At 54.3% G+C, this 18,229-nt stretch overlaps 1 protein-coding gene and 1 long non-coding RNA gene across 8 annotated transcripts in view; one reads left to right on the top strand and one right to left on the bottom strand.

The window, feature by feature from the left end:
• The first annotated feature begins 2,515 nt into the window (after positions 1-2,515).
• The window catches only part of CLMN (calmin), a 106,282-nt gene continuing 90,568 nt past the window's right edge, over positions 2,516-18,229 (top strand). For all 7 annotated transcript variants that reach the window (XM_032345176.1, XM_032345174.1, XM_032345175.1 and 4 more), the window contains exon 1: positions 2,516-2,674. In XM_032345176.1, the coding sequence (XP_032201067.1) occupies positions 2,593-2,674 (82 nt within the window). In that variant the 5' untranslated portion in view covers positions 2,516-2,592. The remainder of the gene's footprint in view (positions 2,675-18,229) is intronic.
• LOC116591852 lies at positions 8,053-9,219 on the bottom strand. Its single transcript, XR_004286181.1, has 3 exons — positions 9,162-9,219; positions 8,793-8,905; positions 8,053-8,204 (listed from the first exon to the last, which is right to left on the bottom strand). It is a non-coding gene; the product is annotated as an uncharacterized LOC116591852 (long non-coding RNA).

Below are 18,229 nucleotides of genomic sequence, written 5' to 3'. Positions count from 1 at the left end.
TAGCTCAGTGAATATTCGGGTACCTGCTAGGGGGTAGCCTTATGCTTTGTGCCAACGTGGGTTCCTACTCCCTCTTAACTACCTAAAATTCTCTACGCCTTGGTACAAAGAATTCCTCTGCACCGACATTTAGCACACGGTTGGTGCCCCATCGATGTGATCAGGCCCCTCTCTGCTAGGGCGTTGTTATCGTCCCCACGACGTTCCTCCAATGAAGCAGCCTTCCGTTCACAGGACAGTCGTCTTTGTGTCCCAAAAAAGGGCCCATCCCTGCCCCTGACATCTGCACCACCTGGTTTAAAGCCTTCTGCTCCCTGAGACCCCCTTCTCGATGCAGAAGGAAGCTGATTTTCTTGGCTCTTTGCTTTGTAAAGAAAATGATTTTCAGCCTCACTCTCCTCTCCACAGCAATTATGGAAAATAAATTGAAGCATAAACACGGGAGATGGCTAGCAGATGGGGCAAAGCCAAGTGATGCCTGGCTACTGGCACCCAGCTCCGGAGGACACAGAAGCAGCCCTGCTCCCCCGAGTGTGAAATGAACAGGCGCTTTCAGACCCAGTCAAGGAGAAGGCAGCACCTGCCTCGAGCCCCAGGGCCTGCACCCAGGCACCTAGGAGCTCCCCCCCACCCGCCCCGTTGGCTCCACTGGCCTCCATTGGGCATGTCGACCCGCAGATGAGGAGAGCCTGGAAATACAAAATCTTGAGAGGTTAAAGGAGAACTTGTTGGTTTTCTGCCCGATTATAAAAATACTTGCTCATGGTGAGAAACTTGGCAAAAAGAACAAGAGAAAGAAAAAGCAATGCAGAGCTTGACATTATATTCCTGTTTATCCTCCGGTGAAACTTCCCTACTGCTATGGTCAGCTCACTGGGCTGCAGTGTCCCGTCCCTGATTATGCCCCTGCCGTCTAGAAACCGGTGGCACACAGGACGCCATCCTGGGGCCTGTGTCCACGGACCCTGCCCAAGTCGCTTTCCCGATGGGGGCTCCCTTCATCCCCGGGTTCAGCTCTAAGGTCAGTCCTCCTGAGATCTCTCTGGACCCCTTCCCCATCTCTGCCACCTACCCCAGTGCATTCTCTCTGTTCTGGAAATCATTTCCATGTGTATTATTTGGTTTCTTGGGTGTCATGTCCCCCCTCCCCTCCAGGAATCTGAGTCTGATCGTAGATTCATTCATCTTAGGGGCACAGGGTCTGTTCACCAGTAGGGGCGGCATAGTTATTAGCTACTGAGGAAGTAGCCAGTCTATCTGAGTTTCTAGTGGTTCGGTAGCATGGACGTGGCAATGAGGAACACAACTCAACCTGTATTTAAATGCTCAGGGAGACCTGCCCACAATTTTTTATTTTTTTGACTATCCCATATATAAGCAATCCTGTGTGGAGCCAGGCTGGGAGAGCCTGTCCCGGCACTCAGGAAAAGGTCAAAGTACTGAGCCAGGGGCTTGGATCTCATGTCCTTAACTCATTCTTCAGCGTTGGGTAAATTCCAAGATCCCAGGACCTCACTTTTTGTGTTCAGGAAACCAGTTAACTTTGCCTGATGTAGTAGCCAGCCCCAAACAAGATGAAGATCTGCAACTCTCAAGAGTTAAAAGAAACAGTGAAGAACCGCCCCCCCAACACACACACACACACACACACACACACACACACACACGCCCCCACATACCCAGAAGGCCCATACTCATTTTCAGGAAAGCCCCAGAAAGGGTCACTTGGAGATTCAGGGGCCTGGGACTGCCCGGGGTTGGGGGTGGGGGCTCGGGCTGCTCCTTCCCTCCCCAGAATCTGGGGTCATCTCCGGACCGGATCTCCAAGGAAAAGGTTTCCAAGCTGGGAAAGCAGTCCTCTCGCTCGAGCTCCCCAGTCTGGAGGCAGAGGAGAGACTGGCCCTGACTCCATCTCAGCGTTCATTTGCCCCTACCCAGGTGCTGGCCGCTACCCCAGGTGCCCACAGGGGAGCCTGGCCTCGGCCCGGGTCCCTGTCTTCCGCAGAGGTGGCCTCTCGGAATTGTGCCGAGGCAGGGGACCTGAGGTGGTGGGGTGTCTGCGGTTGTCTGTACCCCGGACAGGGGTGCGCTGAGGCCCCGGGAGCCGGGTGGGGGGGGCGTGCCCTCCCGGACCGGCGCTGGGACCCGCGGGCTCACCCCGGCCGGCGTCGCCCCGCCCACCGCCCCCTGAGACATCACAATCTGGGGGCCGGGACCCCGCGCCTCATCACCGCCCGTTTGCTACCCAACAATCCACCCAACAAACACCCCGGGTGGGGGGAAAAAAAGAAACCGGCCCGAGCCCAGCCTCCCTCCTCCTCCCCCCCCGACCCCGTCCCGCCCCGCCCCGCCCCTCGCCCCCCGGGGCCCCCGCCCCCGGATGGGGGAGTGAGCGCCAGCCGGGCGCCCCGCACCCGCCGCCCCGCGCCCGCCCGCTGCCCGCCCGCGGCGGGGGCGGCCCGACCGCGCGCCCGCCCCGCCCGCTGCCGCCAGCCGCCGCCGCCGCTCCGGCTCCGCGGCGCCCTCGCCCGCCAGGCTCTCCGCCCGCCGCCCGCGCCCGGCCCCGGCGCCCCGGCCCGCCGCCCGCGCTTCATGGCTGCGCACGAGTGGGACTGGTTCCAACGCGAGGAGCTCATAGGGCAGATCAGCGACATCCGCGTCCAGAACCTGCAAGGTAAGGCGCCCCAGTACCCCCCCCCCCCACCAACCACGGGGAGGGACGCCCGGTCGGGTGGCCCCGGGAGCCCCGGCGCCGCTCCCGCCCGGGACAGCGCCGCCCGGCGCCGCCACCTGGCCCCGCCTGACCCCGCTCGGGTCGCCCGCTGGCGGGGAGGGGGCAGAGACGGCCGCCCCCCCTCCCCAGCTCCCCACGGGGCCGCCCGGCCAGATTCGCGGTCGCCCAGGGGGTGGGGCGGCACACGTGCGTGTGTGTGTCCCGGGGTCCCGCTTTCTTTGGCGGGGGGACGTCACGACTCCCCTGCAGCCAATGCTGCGACTTTGGCCAAGTTTGAACGTGTGGGCTCTTGGGGGCTGTGGCCCAGGTCAGGGAGCGAGGAGAAAGTGCGACTGCGTTTGTGTGTGCGCGCGCGCGTGTGAGCTTGCACACCTCCCAAGTGCCTCTGAGGCTACGGGAACGGACCGGGGGGCGGCGCCTGAGGGGGTGGGCTGGGGACCAGGGCCGGGGGCGCGGATGCGGGGGCTGGGCGGGCTCAGCTCCGGGCCAGCCACTTGCCGCGGGCCGGGGGCTCCAGTGGGGAGGGGGCGAGAGGCCCCGCCCGCCGGACGCGGGACGCTGGGACCCGCCGCTACCTCGACAAGGTGAAAGAGAAACTCGGGAGGCCGGCGCGTCCGACCGGGGCTGGGGGTGCCTCCCGCCACACGCGAAGTGTATTAACCTTTCAAGAGTTTATTCATGGTGGAAACTCGGAAAGCACAATAAAGGGAAAAAGTTACCCACAACCACCGTCTAACCCACGCACCCACCCGCCTACCCAAAGAAAGCTGCTGTTTGCGGAGGTGTATTTCTAGCCCCTTTTCATCTGTGGGCTTTGCAGAACGAGACAGGGTTCCACTTCCGGCCTCGCAGGCACAGAGACCTGGCTGGCCAGGGAAGTTTCTTTCTAAGTTTTCTGGGCAGACTTGGGTTTCTAGAGATTCCAACGTTGGGGGCGCTGCAGAGAGAGCTGGGAGCCCTGGACAGAGAGAGGATGGGGCGGTGGGTGCCCCCCTACCGGGTACCTGCCTTTACTGCCCGAGGGTGGCCTGGGGGGTGGGGAGGGTGGGGATGGCCCCGGCAGTCAAATTTAAACATTGCACCTGAGAGAATGTTTCCTGGGAGTCCTGTGGACCTGCTCCACCCCTAGGCTACACAAGGACAGGGCTAGGAAAGGTGAGCTCACGTGGGGTGGGGGAAGCCCAGTGCAGGGTCCACTGGAAATGGAGTTTGCTCTGGGCTCCCCCCACCCATCTGGCTGTGATTTGTGTAAGAGGAGGAGGATCAGGCTGGAGATGTTGCAAATGATCCCTTCTGATAACAAGCCTGGTGTCTGGATCCTGTTGCCCCAGAACTGACATCCTATTTGGGGGTGGGAATTAGCATTTGTTGCTGAGATGGCATGTGGTTTGGGCGGTCGTGCTGTGTGTGTGTGTGTGTGTGTGTGTGTGTGTGTGTGTGTTAGGCAATCAGTGGGTGTTTAATAAACGCATGCTAACCAATTTTTAATGCAGCAGCTCCCTGCATTCCTCAAAGCCCAGCTTCCAGTGTAAAGGGGATTTTAGGTGCCTTGACTTTCATGCCCAGTGCTCAGCAGTGTGAGCAGTTACACCTGGAACTCTGAGAGAGGGCTTCACTCCATGGGGCAATTTGAGATGGGTCCTGAAGGTTGGGTAGGAGGTCACTGAATGGGTTCTCCCCTCAGCTCCCAGTGAGCAAACTGCCCTTCCCCTTTAGGCAATGTCAGGTACAATGTGAGCATCCGTGGGCTTTGCCGTTTAAAAAAATAAGCTTTTAGATTTGTGTCTATATTATGCATACATCTTCTGTATGGTAGAAAATGTGCCTTGCTCTTTGGTGCCGGGCCAACAAAGTTTTACCCATGGATAACCCAGGTAGTCACCGTCCATATCAAGATACAGATGATTTCCAGTGCCCTGGATGGATGCCTCGTCTCCCTTTCCGGGCAGTGACTCCCTCCCTTGCCTGCCCCCACCAACGGCAGCTACTATTCTGAGCTTTATCACTCTAACTTTGCCTGTAGAACTTCCCTATAAAATGGAAGACTACGATACACCCTCTTTTGCACGGACTTGCTTTGCTCCGTACTTGATCCATGTTCTTGCCTGTGTTTTTTTAAGAGCTTTTGTAGACTGCTTTGTTAAAGTATAATTTCCATACCATAAAATTCACTTGCCTTAAGTTTACAATGCTTATTAGCAAGTCAACAGAATTGGGGAAACCTCCCAACAGTCCAGGTTTGGAACATTTTTTTTTTTAAGATTTTATTTATTTATTTGACATACAGAGATCACAGGTAGGCAGAGAGGCAAGCAGAGAGAGAGGAGGAAGCAGGCTCCTTGCTGAGCAGAGAGCCCGATGTGGGGCTTGATCCCAGGACCCTGGGATCATGACCTGAGCTGAAGGCAGAGGCTTTAACCCACTGAGCCACCCAGGTGCCCCTGGAACATTTTCACCACTCGAAAAAGCTCCCCGGTTGTGGGCACATATGCGTGTCTCAGCCCTGGGCCCAGGCGACACGTGGCTCCTGTTCCTTTTGTCCGATGGGTGCACCCCTCTTCGTGGGGCTGCTCATCGGTGGGGGGACATGGCGTTGTTTGCAGGTTGGCATTATTGTGAAGCGGTTTGTCTTGGGGGGGAGGTGTTTGCATGATAGAAGTGCCCTTCATGGCTTCGCTGATGTCAGGGGCAGGAATCCACCTTCTGTCCCTTTCTCCTTGGGCTTCCCCGTCTTTAGACTGGATGCTTCGTGGAGATCTTCTCTCCCCATCTCCATGGTCCTCAGAAATCCCCAGCCCAAGGGCCAAATCCAGAAGGCTCTGCTTGGCTGTGCTTTGAGCATCTGCCCAGACCAGCTGGCCAGTGTCACTGGGCCTGGACATGTGTGGATGGCCAGCTCTGCAGGCCGCAGGCGGGGTAGGGGACCTTGTCATCTGAACTCCGCGTGGGTGGTAGGCAAGGGAAGCAGGGGGAGTCCAGGCAGAAGGGCTGTGTTTTGAATAAAGCTGTGTGCTTGCTTAGAGCACAGGTAGCCCACAGTTGTCGTGGTGATGGGAGGCCGGGTACCGTGGGATTTCATGACGCTGGAATCCGAGGGACCGAGGATGCCCAGCCTCCCGTCTGCAGGTGGTGGCTGCTGTTGTGGGCAGGAATCCTTTTCTTTTCACAAGGCTTTGACTCTTGTGGTCCTGGGACCCGGGCTTGCCCCACAATCTCAGGCTGGAGGACACTGCGTTTCAGGGAAGATGGCTCAGTAGTATACCTGTGTGTTTCCATCTTTCTCCGTGTCTGTAGTTCAAAGTTGACTTGGAGGTCTGTTCACCTCCTCTCATTTGCCCCTTGAAGCCCTTTGTCCATCGCCCTGAATTGTGGGGTTCTGGAGTTCGAGCAGATAAGATTGCGATGTCACCCGATCACCCCCCCGCGGACCACTGGAACGAAGACTTCCGGGCCTGTCTTTGGAGAGCCGGGTGAGCTCGGCAGAAAGCATGGTCTCTCCCGAGAGGCCTGTCCCTCAGCTTGCTGTCGCTGCCGCAGGGGCCGATGAAGTCCTCGTGGATACGTTCGCTCTGGTGGCTCCTAAAAGGACACTCTGGTGGAGAGCACGGGTGTCCCTCTGGGCCCAGGCTGCCTCTGCCACCCTTACGGGACTCCTTCAGGGAAATAGAGGTGGCCCAGGCAGTTGACTCTCAGAGAGGAGAGAGCAGAGCCATGCCCCGCCCCCCCACCCCCCCGCCGGTGGTCCCACTTCCCTGGAGCTTTGTGGGGTAGCCCTGAGGTCTGAGGTAGTCGGTGGACTGTCTGTGCCTTAGTTCTTGGCCTGGCTGTGTGGGGGGGGCGCTCCGGTTCCTTTCCCGAGCAACAAGGCTGCTTTGGCTGTTCCCTGCCCACCCCCGCCCCTACCCCGTCCCACCACCCGCCCCCCCATCCCCCTTCGACTTGGCCTCAGGGTCCAGCCTAGTGCTCCACCAGGTCTGACTGCTGGGCCAAGGTTGGGTGGGTTGTTGGGAGTTTGGAAGACACTCCTCTTCAGGTCGGAAGCCTCCACTATCCTCAGAATTCCCTGGACTTTTCTGTTCTGTTGGGCAAATGTGTGCAAAGCATATAGCAGTGTGTGGACAACAAGGAATGTCACTGGTCCTTGTTCCTGCCTTTAAAGCAGCACAAAGCCAGGCTGGGCCTCCAGTGTCCGGCTTCTGGCCGTCTGGTGCTTTGTTCCTTCTGATGCTGTGAACCTAGACCTCACTGCTTCAGAGCTGTTCAGCCAAGCCCTGGTCCCCAGAGCGGGGGTGGGGGGTGTGGCTGGAGTTCGGTGGGCCCAGGCCCGCTGCCGCTCTGGTGGTGGGGCTGGGGAGAGCGTCTGCTGCTGCCAGCTGGGCCCTGCTGGCTGGTCGTCCCCGAGCTGTGTCCCCACCGTCCCCACCCCTGCCTCAGTGTCTCCCTCAGTCAGATGGGTTGGGAAGCCGTACTGCCCAGGGTTGACAAACAGGACTGCGGTTTGGGGCCCTTGGAACTGAGGTGGTCCCGGGCACGGTGCTAGCTGCCTCCTCAAGGTTTCCCACAGGCCTTTGAGGCGGGGTGCTTGTTTCGGGAGGGACTTGCCCACAGTCATGGGCTTCTAAGTGGAGCTGGGTTGTGAACCCAGGACCCACTGAGTCCACCTATCTTGTCACACTAGCTCCATGAGTCAAGTATGATGGGTGCCCAAGGGAGGAGCTGGTGGCCTCAGGCATGGGAGCTGGGCAGGCCTCGCAGAGGAGGGGCGTTGGGGTCCGGCCTTGGGGGCTAACCAGAAACGTGATGGTGTGAAATCCCTGTTTCACAGTTCACAGCGTCAGAAAAAGGACAGTCAGGAGAGCCTGAAGGCAGGCTCTGGGCAGGACAGCGCCTGTATGGTTAAAAAGATCAGCCCTTGCCGTGTTCTCTGCCCCTTTCTCTGATTGCGTTGGCTCGGGTCCAGGAGCAGGCCATCCCGTGCTTGCCTGGACTCTGTGGTCACGTCCTTATGGCTCAGGGCTTGTGTCCCTTCTTCCCAACTATCTTCCACTTAGCCACCCCTCACTTGCCCCTCCTAAGCTCCTCGGTGGGTCTCCGTGACCAACCTGCGGGCTGAGGCAGCCCCTGAGTCCATCCCAAGATGATAGCATCATGGTCCACGGACGTCACGATGGGAAGAATGCTGGGCCGCACTGGCTTATGGGATCAAGGCCAAGCCCCTTAGTCTGGCATGCGACGTTTTCTGTGGTCATGTTTGAGATGCCAACCAGCCTCCCCTCCCACAGCTCCCTACCAGCTCCCAGCCCCCCACACCCTCCCCTCCTGGCTCTTATCCCTCTACCTGGAGACCTCCTGTGCAAACAGACAGATCAGGGATGTCACCGTGGTCAAAGTTACCGAGCAGCAAGGAAGAATCGTTCCTGCTTCTACCTCCCCCAGCTCCTGGAGAGCACAGCAAACGTGCTGGAAGTTTCTGTGTGAAAACAAAGAAAATCAAATGCAGAGGTTTCCAGGCCTCTAAAAACTGCTGCCTATAAAGTCCCAGCCCAGGTCTGTGTGCTTGGTTCTAAAGGATAAGAGCTCATGGAGAACATTTTTTCCAGGCTCCCTGCTGGAGTCAGGCCACAGGCTTTGAGTTAACGCTGGGTTTTGCCTCCCTCAAAGACCATGTTCCAGTCCGGCTCTAACCCTCACTTGGGATGTGGATTCTTCTCCAGGGGCCTTTCTGGGTGGAGAATTTTGTGCAGCTGGGGAACCCACAGCCAGGACCTGGAGGTTGACACCCTGAGCCCGAGTCCCAGCTTTGTCACTAACTTGCTATGGGATCCTGGGAAATCTCTTCTCCTGGCCGTGCCTCAGTTTCCTCACTGCAAAACAAGATGGCTGAACTCCCTGGCTCAAATGGGCCCCCTGGAAGGTGGTGTGAGGAGTGGCATGGCCTAACCAGAGCGTGTCCCCGTAAAGGCACCTGAGTTCCAGTCCCTGGCACGCTTGGGCGGCCAGCATGCAACAGCAGGGCTCCCTCCTGGATTCTTTACAGTGTTAAGTGCTAGACACTCACCCCCACTGAGGGTCCCCTATAGAAAAGGTTGCAGTTGATAAGCTCGTTATAGAAGTAGGGCGCAGTAAACGGTGTGCGTTCTTGGTCTGTTCTCGGCAGATCCATCAGAGCTTCTATGAAGAGCCCAGGGCAGGTCTGGGACACCTGCTCCAAATCAGCTGGGCACAGTTGGAGGTTACCCCCATGGGTGGAGTGGCCTGTCCACAGTCGGGGTGAATGAGGGGATCCTGGCGTCACCCATGTCACATTTATGCTGAGGAACGAGAGTGTTTAGGGACCAGGTGGAAGTCTGTACCAGGGGGCGGGGGGGCGGGTGCACAGCCAGTTGGTGGCAGAGCTAGGAAGAGGTGTCATCACAGGGTTACTTACTAGCGGTCCCAGCTCCTGCTTGGCCTTGACTCCAGTGAGCAGCCCAGAGCCATCCGCCGCCGCCGAGCCTCATGGGAGAGGCAGTACTTCTGACTCTACTGAGCGCTCCGGGGAGGCGGCCCTTAGCCGAAGAGGCCCAGATTGCATTAAGTGCCCTCCCTGACCTGTGGAACACTCTGGCATTTAATTTTTGCCTGGAACAGCTGAGGCCCAGGGCACGGTCCTCCGCCTGACCAGCCAGAGGTCCCGCCCGCCCTGCTCCAGAGGGGAAGTGAGAAAAATAAAGTAATTGTCTTTTTAGTGATTGAACCATTAAAAATGAACTCCCTGTTCCCATAGAAACCTTCTTTGATTTCTCCCACCCCCTCCCTGTGTGTCTTTTTTTTTTTTTTTTTTTTTTTTACCCAGTGGTAGATTGTGTCAGTCACAGAAGGAATTAGAGGCAGCATCAAAAATCACAAGTGTGGGTTTAAAGACTCCTTGTGGGTTTTTTCCCCCTCACAGGCCTGTCCCTTGGTCTTTCATCAGTTGTTTTCTGTCAGAGCGGGGCCGGGGGTGGGAGCAGGTAGCAAACTCTGGTTTGCAGGCTGAATCTCGCCCACTGCCCGTTTTTGTGAATAAAGTTTTATTGGAACACAGCTGTGCTCATTTGTTTGCCTATTGTCCACGGCTGCTTCTGCCCTCCAAGGGCAGTTGAGGCGTCGTGACAAGGAAGTACCCGCAAAACTGGAAATATTTACTGTTTGGTTATTTACTGTATGGAATGTGGGAATCCAGAGGGCTTTCTGTGGCCTGGCAGGGGCCTGGAACCCAGACGTGGCACTTGACCAGTGGGAGATGCCCTGATGACCACAGCAAACGATGGTTGTTCCATGTGTAACAGGCCCAGCCTTGTTTCTAGAAGGTTGATGATGCCCGCTGAGGAGGGTTCCGGCCCTGCCTTACAAAACCACATGCCCTCTGTGAGCCTGGCCATTCAGCCAAGCTGCGGTCCCGGGATTGCTGGAATCCTGAAATCCTGGGAGCTGGCATGTCCCCAGGACACAGAGGAGGTGGATATCATGAGGCTAAAAGGAAGCACATTAGGACTGAGTGTGCTCGGTGGGTGCTGCAGGAGTATGGCGGGGAGGGGAGGTCCAATCCAACTTGCAGGGTGGGGCTCTGGGGAGGATGGGGAAAAGTCTGTAATTGCAGATCTCTATCTTGTGTGCAACCAGGGAGTAGGGGAGTGTATGGTGATGGGTGAAGTGGGGGCTCTTGGGGAGAACTGTGGCCATGGTTGGGGTGCGGGGCATATAGGGGAATGGGCCCCAGAAGTAGCCCGTGCCGCTGAGAATTTCCTTTTCATCTTGCCCTTCTGGAGCCCTGTGATCCACTGTATGGGCGATTAGAGCCCAAGTCCCCCAGACGAGGACGGGGACAAGCCTAGGAGGATCTGGGGAATCTGCAGAAAGCCCTAGAGTCACTTGTCCGGTCTTGCAGCACTGGAGGTCTCACTGGAGGGACCTGTAGGGCTCCGATGATGTCATGCCCCACTCCTGCCTCCCTCTCCTGGGGGGCTCGCCGCGCAGGCAGGAACCTTGGCGATATTTATATTCCTCTCCTCTTTTAAACTATTTTCAATCCTCTATGGTATGACATACTTAAAAAGCAGGGTTCTGAGGCCTTCTAGCTGGGAACTGGGACGGGGGGTGGGGAGGGGGCACGGCCATGACCTGCCAGTTGGCTGGTGCGGTAGCTTAGCCTGCCCTGGGCATCCTCCACGCGCCCTCCCTCCCGTCCCGCGTCGGGCCCGGCCCGAAGCTCTCCCCTCTCACCTTTCCGTGCTTGCCTGCTTTTGCCAACATCCTCCTCCTCGGTCACCGGGACCACCGTTTTTCTGCTTCCGGCACCTCTGATCCTGTTTCCTCCCGGCAGTCCCGGAGATCTTTCTGTGTCTTGGTAGAAGATGCCTCTTGGCCTGCAGGAAGAAGCGGAGCTGTGCGCTCTGGGTCACCCTCACTTCTCCTGCCCTTCCCAGAATGAGCCAGCCCCAGCCGCATCCGCCCGTGACCCTGTACATGACTCCTGCAGAGAAGGACCATGACCCGGCCTAGAGCAGCCTCCCTGAACCCTGCCTGCACCCACTTGGGTGGAAATCACGGCCGCCTCCCCTGGGTCCCCGGGGGCTCCCCACGACTAGGTCCCCAAGAGGGGTGCATGTATCTTTCCTCTGCGAGCACTTCCTGGGGACCAGGTCTTCAGAACTGTCCACCGCATTGTGTTATGTTATTTCACTTGGCAGAGGGACTTCACAGATGTGGTTACTTGAAAGATGTTGAGATAGGATAATCCTGGGTTACACAGCTGGGTCCCATTAATCTCAAGCATCCTTAGCGAAGGAGGAGGCTCAGAGAGAGAGGAGAGGTGACAGGGGAAGCCGATTAGGATCATAGCGATGCCGATGCTAGAAGGGGCCGTGAGCAGGAGAGTGCAGGCAGCTTCTGGAAGCTGGAGAAGAGAAGGAGATGGCTTCTCCCCCAAGCGTCTCCAGAAGGAGCACAGTCCTGCCGATAACTTCAATTTTTGCACATCAAGCCCATCTCCAGAGGTAATAAATTTATATTGTTTTAAGCCACTAAGTATCTGGTAACCTGTCATAGCAACAATAGGAAACTGGCACACAAATGAATTACAACTGGCTGTCAAGCCCAGTGGACACCCAGGTGGTGGCATGGAGCCCGAGCTGGGAGCGAAGAGACCGGGGCTCTGGCCACATGGCTGCCACCACTTGGCTGAGGCTACCTGGCAGAGGGCAGGAGAGCAGGGTTTGAGGGGACAGGAGAGGGCGCTGGCCTGGGCTTTCAGGAATTCCAGCCAGGAATCCACAGGCATGGTGTGATCTGAGATATACACAGGGCTGTGAATGACCCTGGGGACAATGACATGAAGATCGATCTCTGCTCTGGCGCCTGGATGGTATGGATGGCTGGGGCGTAAAGAGGGTAACATCACAGTGGCCTCAAGGTACCCACCGTTATGGGACCCAACACTTTCTGGCAACTGCGACACCTCCCTTCTAAGCCTCATGTTCTTTTAGGGTTGAGCTACATGAACCCTGGAAATGCTGTTACCCAAGAGTGGGTCCAGCCCCGGTGGCTTGAAACAGTTGTCTACTTCACATGAAACGTTGAAGTCTATTTAGAAAACAAGAGAACATGCGTAGGGTATTGGCTTGTGGGCAGTTGTGATTTGTTGGTATCGTTCAAAGTCCAAGGCTAGACATATAAGTTATGAGGAACTTAAGTTCCCAGAGAATGAAAGAAAAGTCCTCATCAAGCCTCACGGTTGGAGCATGACGGAAGGCCGCCATATTGTATTCTACATTTTACCCATTTTCCCCTTCCTTCTTAGTTGAAGGGCACCCCCTTGCCTCCCACCAACTTAAAGTTGCTCTTCTCGGTGGTATTAAGTATGAAACCAGTAGTAATCACTGATAATGACACTTTTTTTCCTGTTTCTACTCATTTCTATAAAACAAGGATGAAATGCAATTAGATGTTCCAGTAATTTCTGAAATGAGGTACCATGAAGAAGGCAGTGTAGCTAAAGGGCTCCCCTGTGCAGTGGCTTGGCTCCTTCCTTGTCAGACTATCTTCGTGAAGACCTGACTTGAGTAACAGAGGATAATTTGGTGTGTTATTGTAAAGTGTGTCATATTGAGTACAGGTTGTGTAAAAATCAGCTAAGTCAAGGATTGTCTTCGTTGGTTATAGGGCATTGATGTTGTGTATGGGGAATATGGCAGGGGGCTGGCCACTTGCTAGACAACTGTACATGTCTTCCAAACAGCCCCCATAATGGGCATTATTATCTGTCCCCAAACACTAAGGCTGAGCAGCAATGCCAAGCTACTGAGCTAACAAGTCATAGAACCAGGAGTCAGAAGTTTAAGTCTGGGAGGTTGGAATAAGTTGGGGGATGGGGTATGAAGAGGGAGCACTGATGGGACTTTGGTTTGGGGTAGGGGAGAGACTTGGTGAATGCTGGCTCCAGGCCCAGTTGGCTCTGGAGGGCACAGTTGACTTGGAACCCTGGAAGAGAGCTGGACCAGCCTGAAGGATGTTGGGCAAGAAGTCAGCCAGCCTTGGGTACTGAGCCTTATCCGAGGGGAATCAGTGACTCAGCTGTTCGTGCCATGTACCTACCAGGTTCTTCACACTGTGACAAAATCAAGTCTAAATTCCTGACTGATGACCCCCAACTAGTGATTCCCAGGGGCAGAGTCAAGAAGATAAGAGACAAGGATCCCATCTTAAGAGCTTGACAATATGAAATCTCCATAACCTTGAATTATGGCAGAGCCAGAGGCAACCATAGGAAACCATCCTGTCCTCCCCATTGTGGGTTGTGATAAGGGCGGTGTCAGATTATAAAGCACGGTCACCTTCACTCTATCATTTAATTCTACTGTGACCTGTGAGATTAGTGTTCTGTTCCCTCTACAGATGCAGACACTGGGGCCCAGAGGAGGTCACTGTGGCATCTGAGACTTCCCGTGGCCCAGTCCCACCAGCAGTTGCTGGGAGCTAGTCTGTACAAGGGATTCACTTTCCTTTCATGTACACAAGGGACTGTGTGGAACTTTCCCTTGGAGAGCTGGTCTGGCTTTTGAGCTTGACTCTGATCTAAAACAAAACAAAAAGTGATACCTTTCCGATCAAAGCTAAGGGCCTTGGGCCCCAGTGGCAGGGTGTTGGCAAGCCTGGACGATGGCCTGTCAAGTTCCCAGAATTGCTGTGGGCAAGTGCCACGAAATGGCATGTGGTGGCGGGGGGTGACGGATGTGGAGGACACATGTGGATGCCATAGGACTGATGATTGGCGAGCAGAGGCGGCGGCCAGGAATCAAGAGTTGCCCTTGATAGTGTTTGCCCTGGGTGGGCACTGCTATACTGGGATTTGTTATTAGTGACAGCTTGTTGTTGGCCTGGCCTGCCCTGATGAACCAGAAGGCTCACTGGGTTGGTAACCATCCTGGTTACCCCTGTGTCCCAGGGCCTACCTTCTTGTTCTAGACTCCACTTGCATTCAGAGTTTATCTGTTGGATATGTGAATGTGGACGTGAAAGTGTAGATTCCAGGATCTGGCAGAGCTGGGATTTTAATGTTAGTCTCCTTTCTGTGGACTAGCTGTACATATCTGAACTGTACATCTTTTTGGTGAAAATCCCACCTTCTCATGGTTGTTAAAACATTCAGTGGTATCACATACCTTCAGCATGTTTCCCTATACTCACCTTTTCTAAATCATATGTAACTATAGTTTTCCAAGGTATGTATGAAAAACAGTGGTTCTCCTTTTTACCCCCTTCCCCAGGAGCAATAGCTTGCAAATTTTTTTAGCTGATGATTTTGGTATTTTCCTCTTTGTCGCTGAATAACATGCATATATCCCTTTGTCTTGATATTTGGTTCAGGGCTCTGATTTCCAACTTGGAAGGTAAGGCTGTTGCTCTCCTCTTTACCTCTTCTAACCACAGATCTTTCTGCCCTTCCAAAGCCTGATATGTTTTCATCATACTTTTGGAAGATTAGTGATTGAGGTTAACATCATTAGGCCGGCACTATTCAGAGCTGAGTCATCTAGTTACTTAGGATCACTGTTCCTTTCCTGTTCTATTTTTGGTTTCCTTGGAGTTAGAACTGTCCATTGTTATTGGCATATGTGCTTATTAATTCATTCCCAGACTCTGTTGGTGTTCTGGATATCCCCGCAACTTGTTTGTTGCATCAGTTAAACCTTCTCAGTTTCCTCTTCTTGAGCACATCAGGGTCCTTTGATCTACTCCAATCTGGACTCATTACCCTCCATACCTGGGGCGTGGCTGTCACCTAGGCCTTCTATCACTGTCACCTGGGCCCACCCCCACCTCTTTCCTGGGTTTGTTCTCTCGTTTCCTGTCTTCCTCTTCTGGTTTAGTCTCTTAAATACAAGGGTACATCCTTCCTGAGAAAGTGTGCCTGAGGGGTCAACTTTCTGAGAACTTGCCCATGGAAAAATGAATTTATTCTTTTCTGACTCTTGATTGCTACTTTAGCTGGGTATCAAATTCAAGGTTGGAAATCACTTTCCTTTGGAAGTGGAGCCTTGCTCCATTGTTTTGTTTTGTTTTTTTAAGATTTAATTTATTTATTAATTTGTCAGAGAGGGAGCGAGAGAGAGCGAGTGAGCACACAAGCGGGCAGAGTGGCAGGCAGAGGTGGAGAGAGAAGCAGGCTCCCTGCCGAGCAAGGAGCCCGATGCAAAACTTGATCCCAGGACCCTGGGATCATGACCCAAGCTGAAGGCAGCGGCTTAACTGACTGAGGCGTCCCACTCCATTGTCTTCCAGCTCCCAGCGTGGCAGTTGAGAAATGTGGAGCCATTCTTGATCTTTTCTGTGACCTGCTTTGTTCTCTCTGGAACCTTTTAGGAACCTGTTTCTGTCCCCAGTGCCCTGAGACTTCAGGTTGGCCTGCCTGGGTGCTGGTCTCTCCATGCTGATCACTTAGTGAGACATTCCCCTCTGGAACTGCGGCTGTCTGTTCTGGGAAATTTTCTTTCTTTCTTTCTTTTTTTTTTTTTTTTAAATCTTGATTTCTGCTCATGGTTTTCTCTAATTTTCTAGAACTCCTTTTATTTGGATATTGGTCCTTCTGGACTAATCCTTTAATTTTCGATTTCCATTTTAAATTTCCCTCCCTACTGCTTTTTGCTCTACTTTCTGGGAGATTTAATCAATTTTATATTCTGCATTTTAATCTTCCACATTTTTAATTTACAAGAGCCCTTTGTAGGGCGCCTGGGTGGCTCAGTGGGTTAAGCCACTGCCTTCAGCTCAGGTCATGATCTCAGGGTCCTGGGATCGAGTCCCGCATCGGGCTTTCTGCTCAGTGGGGAGCCTGCTTCCCTCTCTCTCTCTCTCTCTCTGCCTACTTGTGATCTTTCTCTGTCAAACAAATAAATAAAATCTTTAAAAAAAAAAAAGAGAAGTTATTCTTTAGAGAAGTCTTTAGAGAAGTCTTTGTTATTCTTTAGAGAAGTCTTTATTTCAGGGTTGCAGTACCTTCTCCTACACACTGGGAATATTAACTGTGGACAGTGAGAGCCCAGAGCTTGCTTTGAAGGGCAGCATCTGAGAGCACAGAACCAAATGGTCTGGTTCGAATCCCGGCTCTGCTACTCACTTGCTTTGTGAGCTTGAGAAAGTTTCTCAATGTTGTTATTCCTCCAACACTCCATCTGCAAGATGAAAGTAATAATAATGTGGTCTGCCTCAGGATGTCAGAGGGCGCAGAGCTGTTGGGGGTGCTGTGTGTCTGTTACATCTGCCGTTCTCCTTGTTTATGTGGGTTGGTTGGGTCTGGAACTTTTTTTTTTTTTTTTTTTTTTTTATAAAAGATTTTATTTATTTGTTAGAGAGAGAGATACAGAGCGCAAGCACAGGCAGACAGAGTGGCAGGCTAGATGCAGAGGGAGAAGCAGGCTCCCTGCCGAGCAAGGAGCCCGATGTGGGACTCGATCCCAGAACGCTGGGATCATGACCTGAGCCGAAGGCAGCTGCTTAACCAACTGAGCCACCCAGGCGTCCCAAGGGTCTGGAACTTTAACGTTAGAGCCTTCTTTGTTTCGCGGCTCATAGTCCTTGATTGTTTTCTCCTATTTAAGAGTTGAGGACTGAAAAGTGTTCTGTGGGCTTGGAGCATGGGCTGGCGGGGGGGGGGGGGCACTTCTTGGTGAGGAGTCTCTCTGATGGGCACCCTGCTGGGTTGTGTCATAGGGAACCCTGTGTTCCCTGAATCCTCCTGGCTGATCAGATTGAGAGAGGCTTGCGGTCTTCTGTCTGGAGGGTGAGGGCCGGGGATCTGGGAGCTGGAGGAAGAAAGGGAGCTAGGGGCGAGGAGCTCGTCCTCGGCATCCAGTGTGTAGAAATCACTTACTGTGCCTCGTTTCAGCCCAATTCACACTCAGCCCTTCTGTTTTATCCTCTTTAGAGAACAGACTTGTGGTCTTGTGCCTGATGGAGGATGGGACCGTCACCTGCGAGTAGACGTGGGGGAGGGGATATGGGGCCTCATCTTACTGTGTTTTCCCACCCCAACCCCATGCCCACAGATACCTGTCACCAGTAATTCCTAAGAACCTTTGAGACTTCTGGGTCGTAAATTGGGCTGTCTTTGCCCTTCCCCACCACCACATTAAGGTGTGGATTTCTTGCAGTGCTAATCAGTTACCACAGGTCTGTCTTCTCTCCACCCTTTGGGATCTTGCTACTGTCCTGCCTCCTTCTGTTCTCTCCATCCTTGTGGATTTATATTCTAAATACATAGCGTATATCCCACAAAGACCCCTTTGCCCTAGGTTTTCGTAGGATTTCAAGATGGACTGAAATCAGAAGCTTGTGCTGAGTAGAAGCCCAACTCCTGTTTGGCAGGAGATCACTCCCCCACCTCTCCCAGTGCCTCCAAGCAGCTGGGGAGGAAGCTGGCGACAGCGGCGTCCACCCCAGCCCTAAAGGTTTGAAGTGTGAGGACACTTGCTTGCCTGTGTTCCCTTCCATTTTGACTGTTTACCAGAAACTGATGCCCGGTCCTGGTTACCAGGGGAGATCAGGGACATTGCAGATGCGTTTGGTCACCCCTGCTGGCTGTTTTTCCAGGCGCAGGCTCTGGTTACCTGGTGTTTCGAGGCATGGGGATCAGGGGTCCAGGCAAGGGTGCAGCTCTAGGAACAGAGGGACCTTCTCTAACAAACTTGTCCCTGACGTCCTCTGAGGTCTCAAATCCCCAGGCAGCAGCCTCAAGGCTCCTCTCGGCTGGGCTGCAGGCTGTGCCGCCCACGGGGTACACTGGCTCCCAGGAGAGAAAAACCAACCAGGGAAGGAACAATGGGTTGTTTGGTTGCTACATTATTTGATGTTGGAGCCCTGCCTGCTTTTATAAAACATCCCAAGCCCAAAGCCACAGGCTACCTGGGGGAGAATTGGCTGGTGCCAGGCTTTGAAAGTTAAGCTATTCTTCATGGCAAGATTAAAGATTATCCTGCC

Source organism: Mustela erminea, chromosome 5, assembly GCF_009829155.1.
Source record: "Mustela erminea isolate mMusErm1 chromosome 5, mMusErm1.Pri, whole genome shotgun sequence".
NCBI lineage: Eukaryota > Metazoa > Chordata > Mammalia > Carnivora > Mustelidae > Mustela > Mustela erminea.
This window is presented reverse-complemented; position numbering and strand designations above follow the sequence as displayed.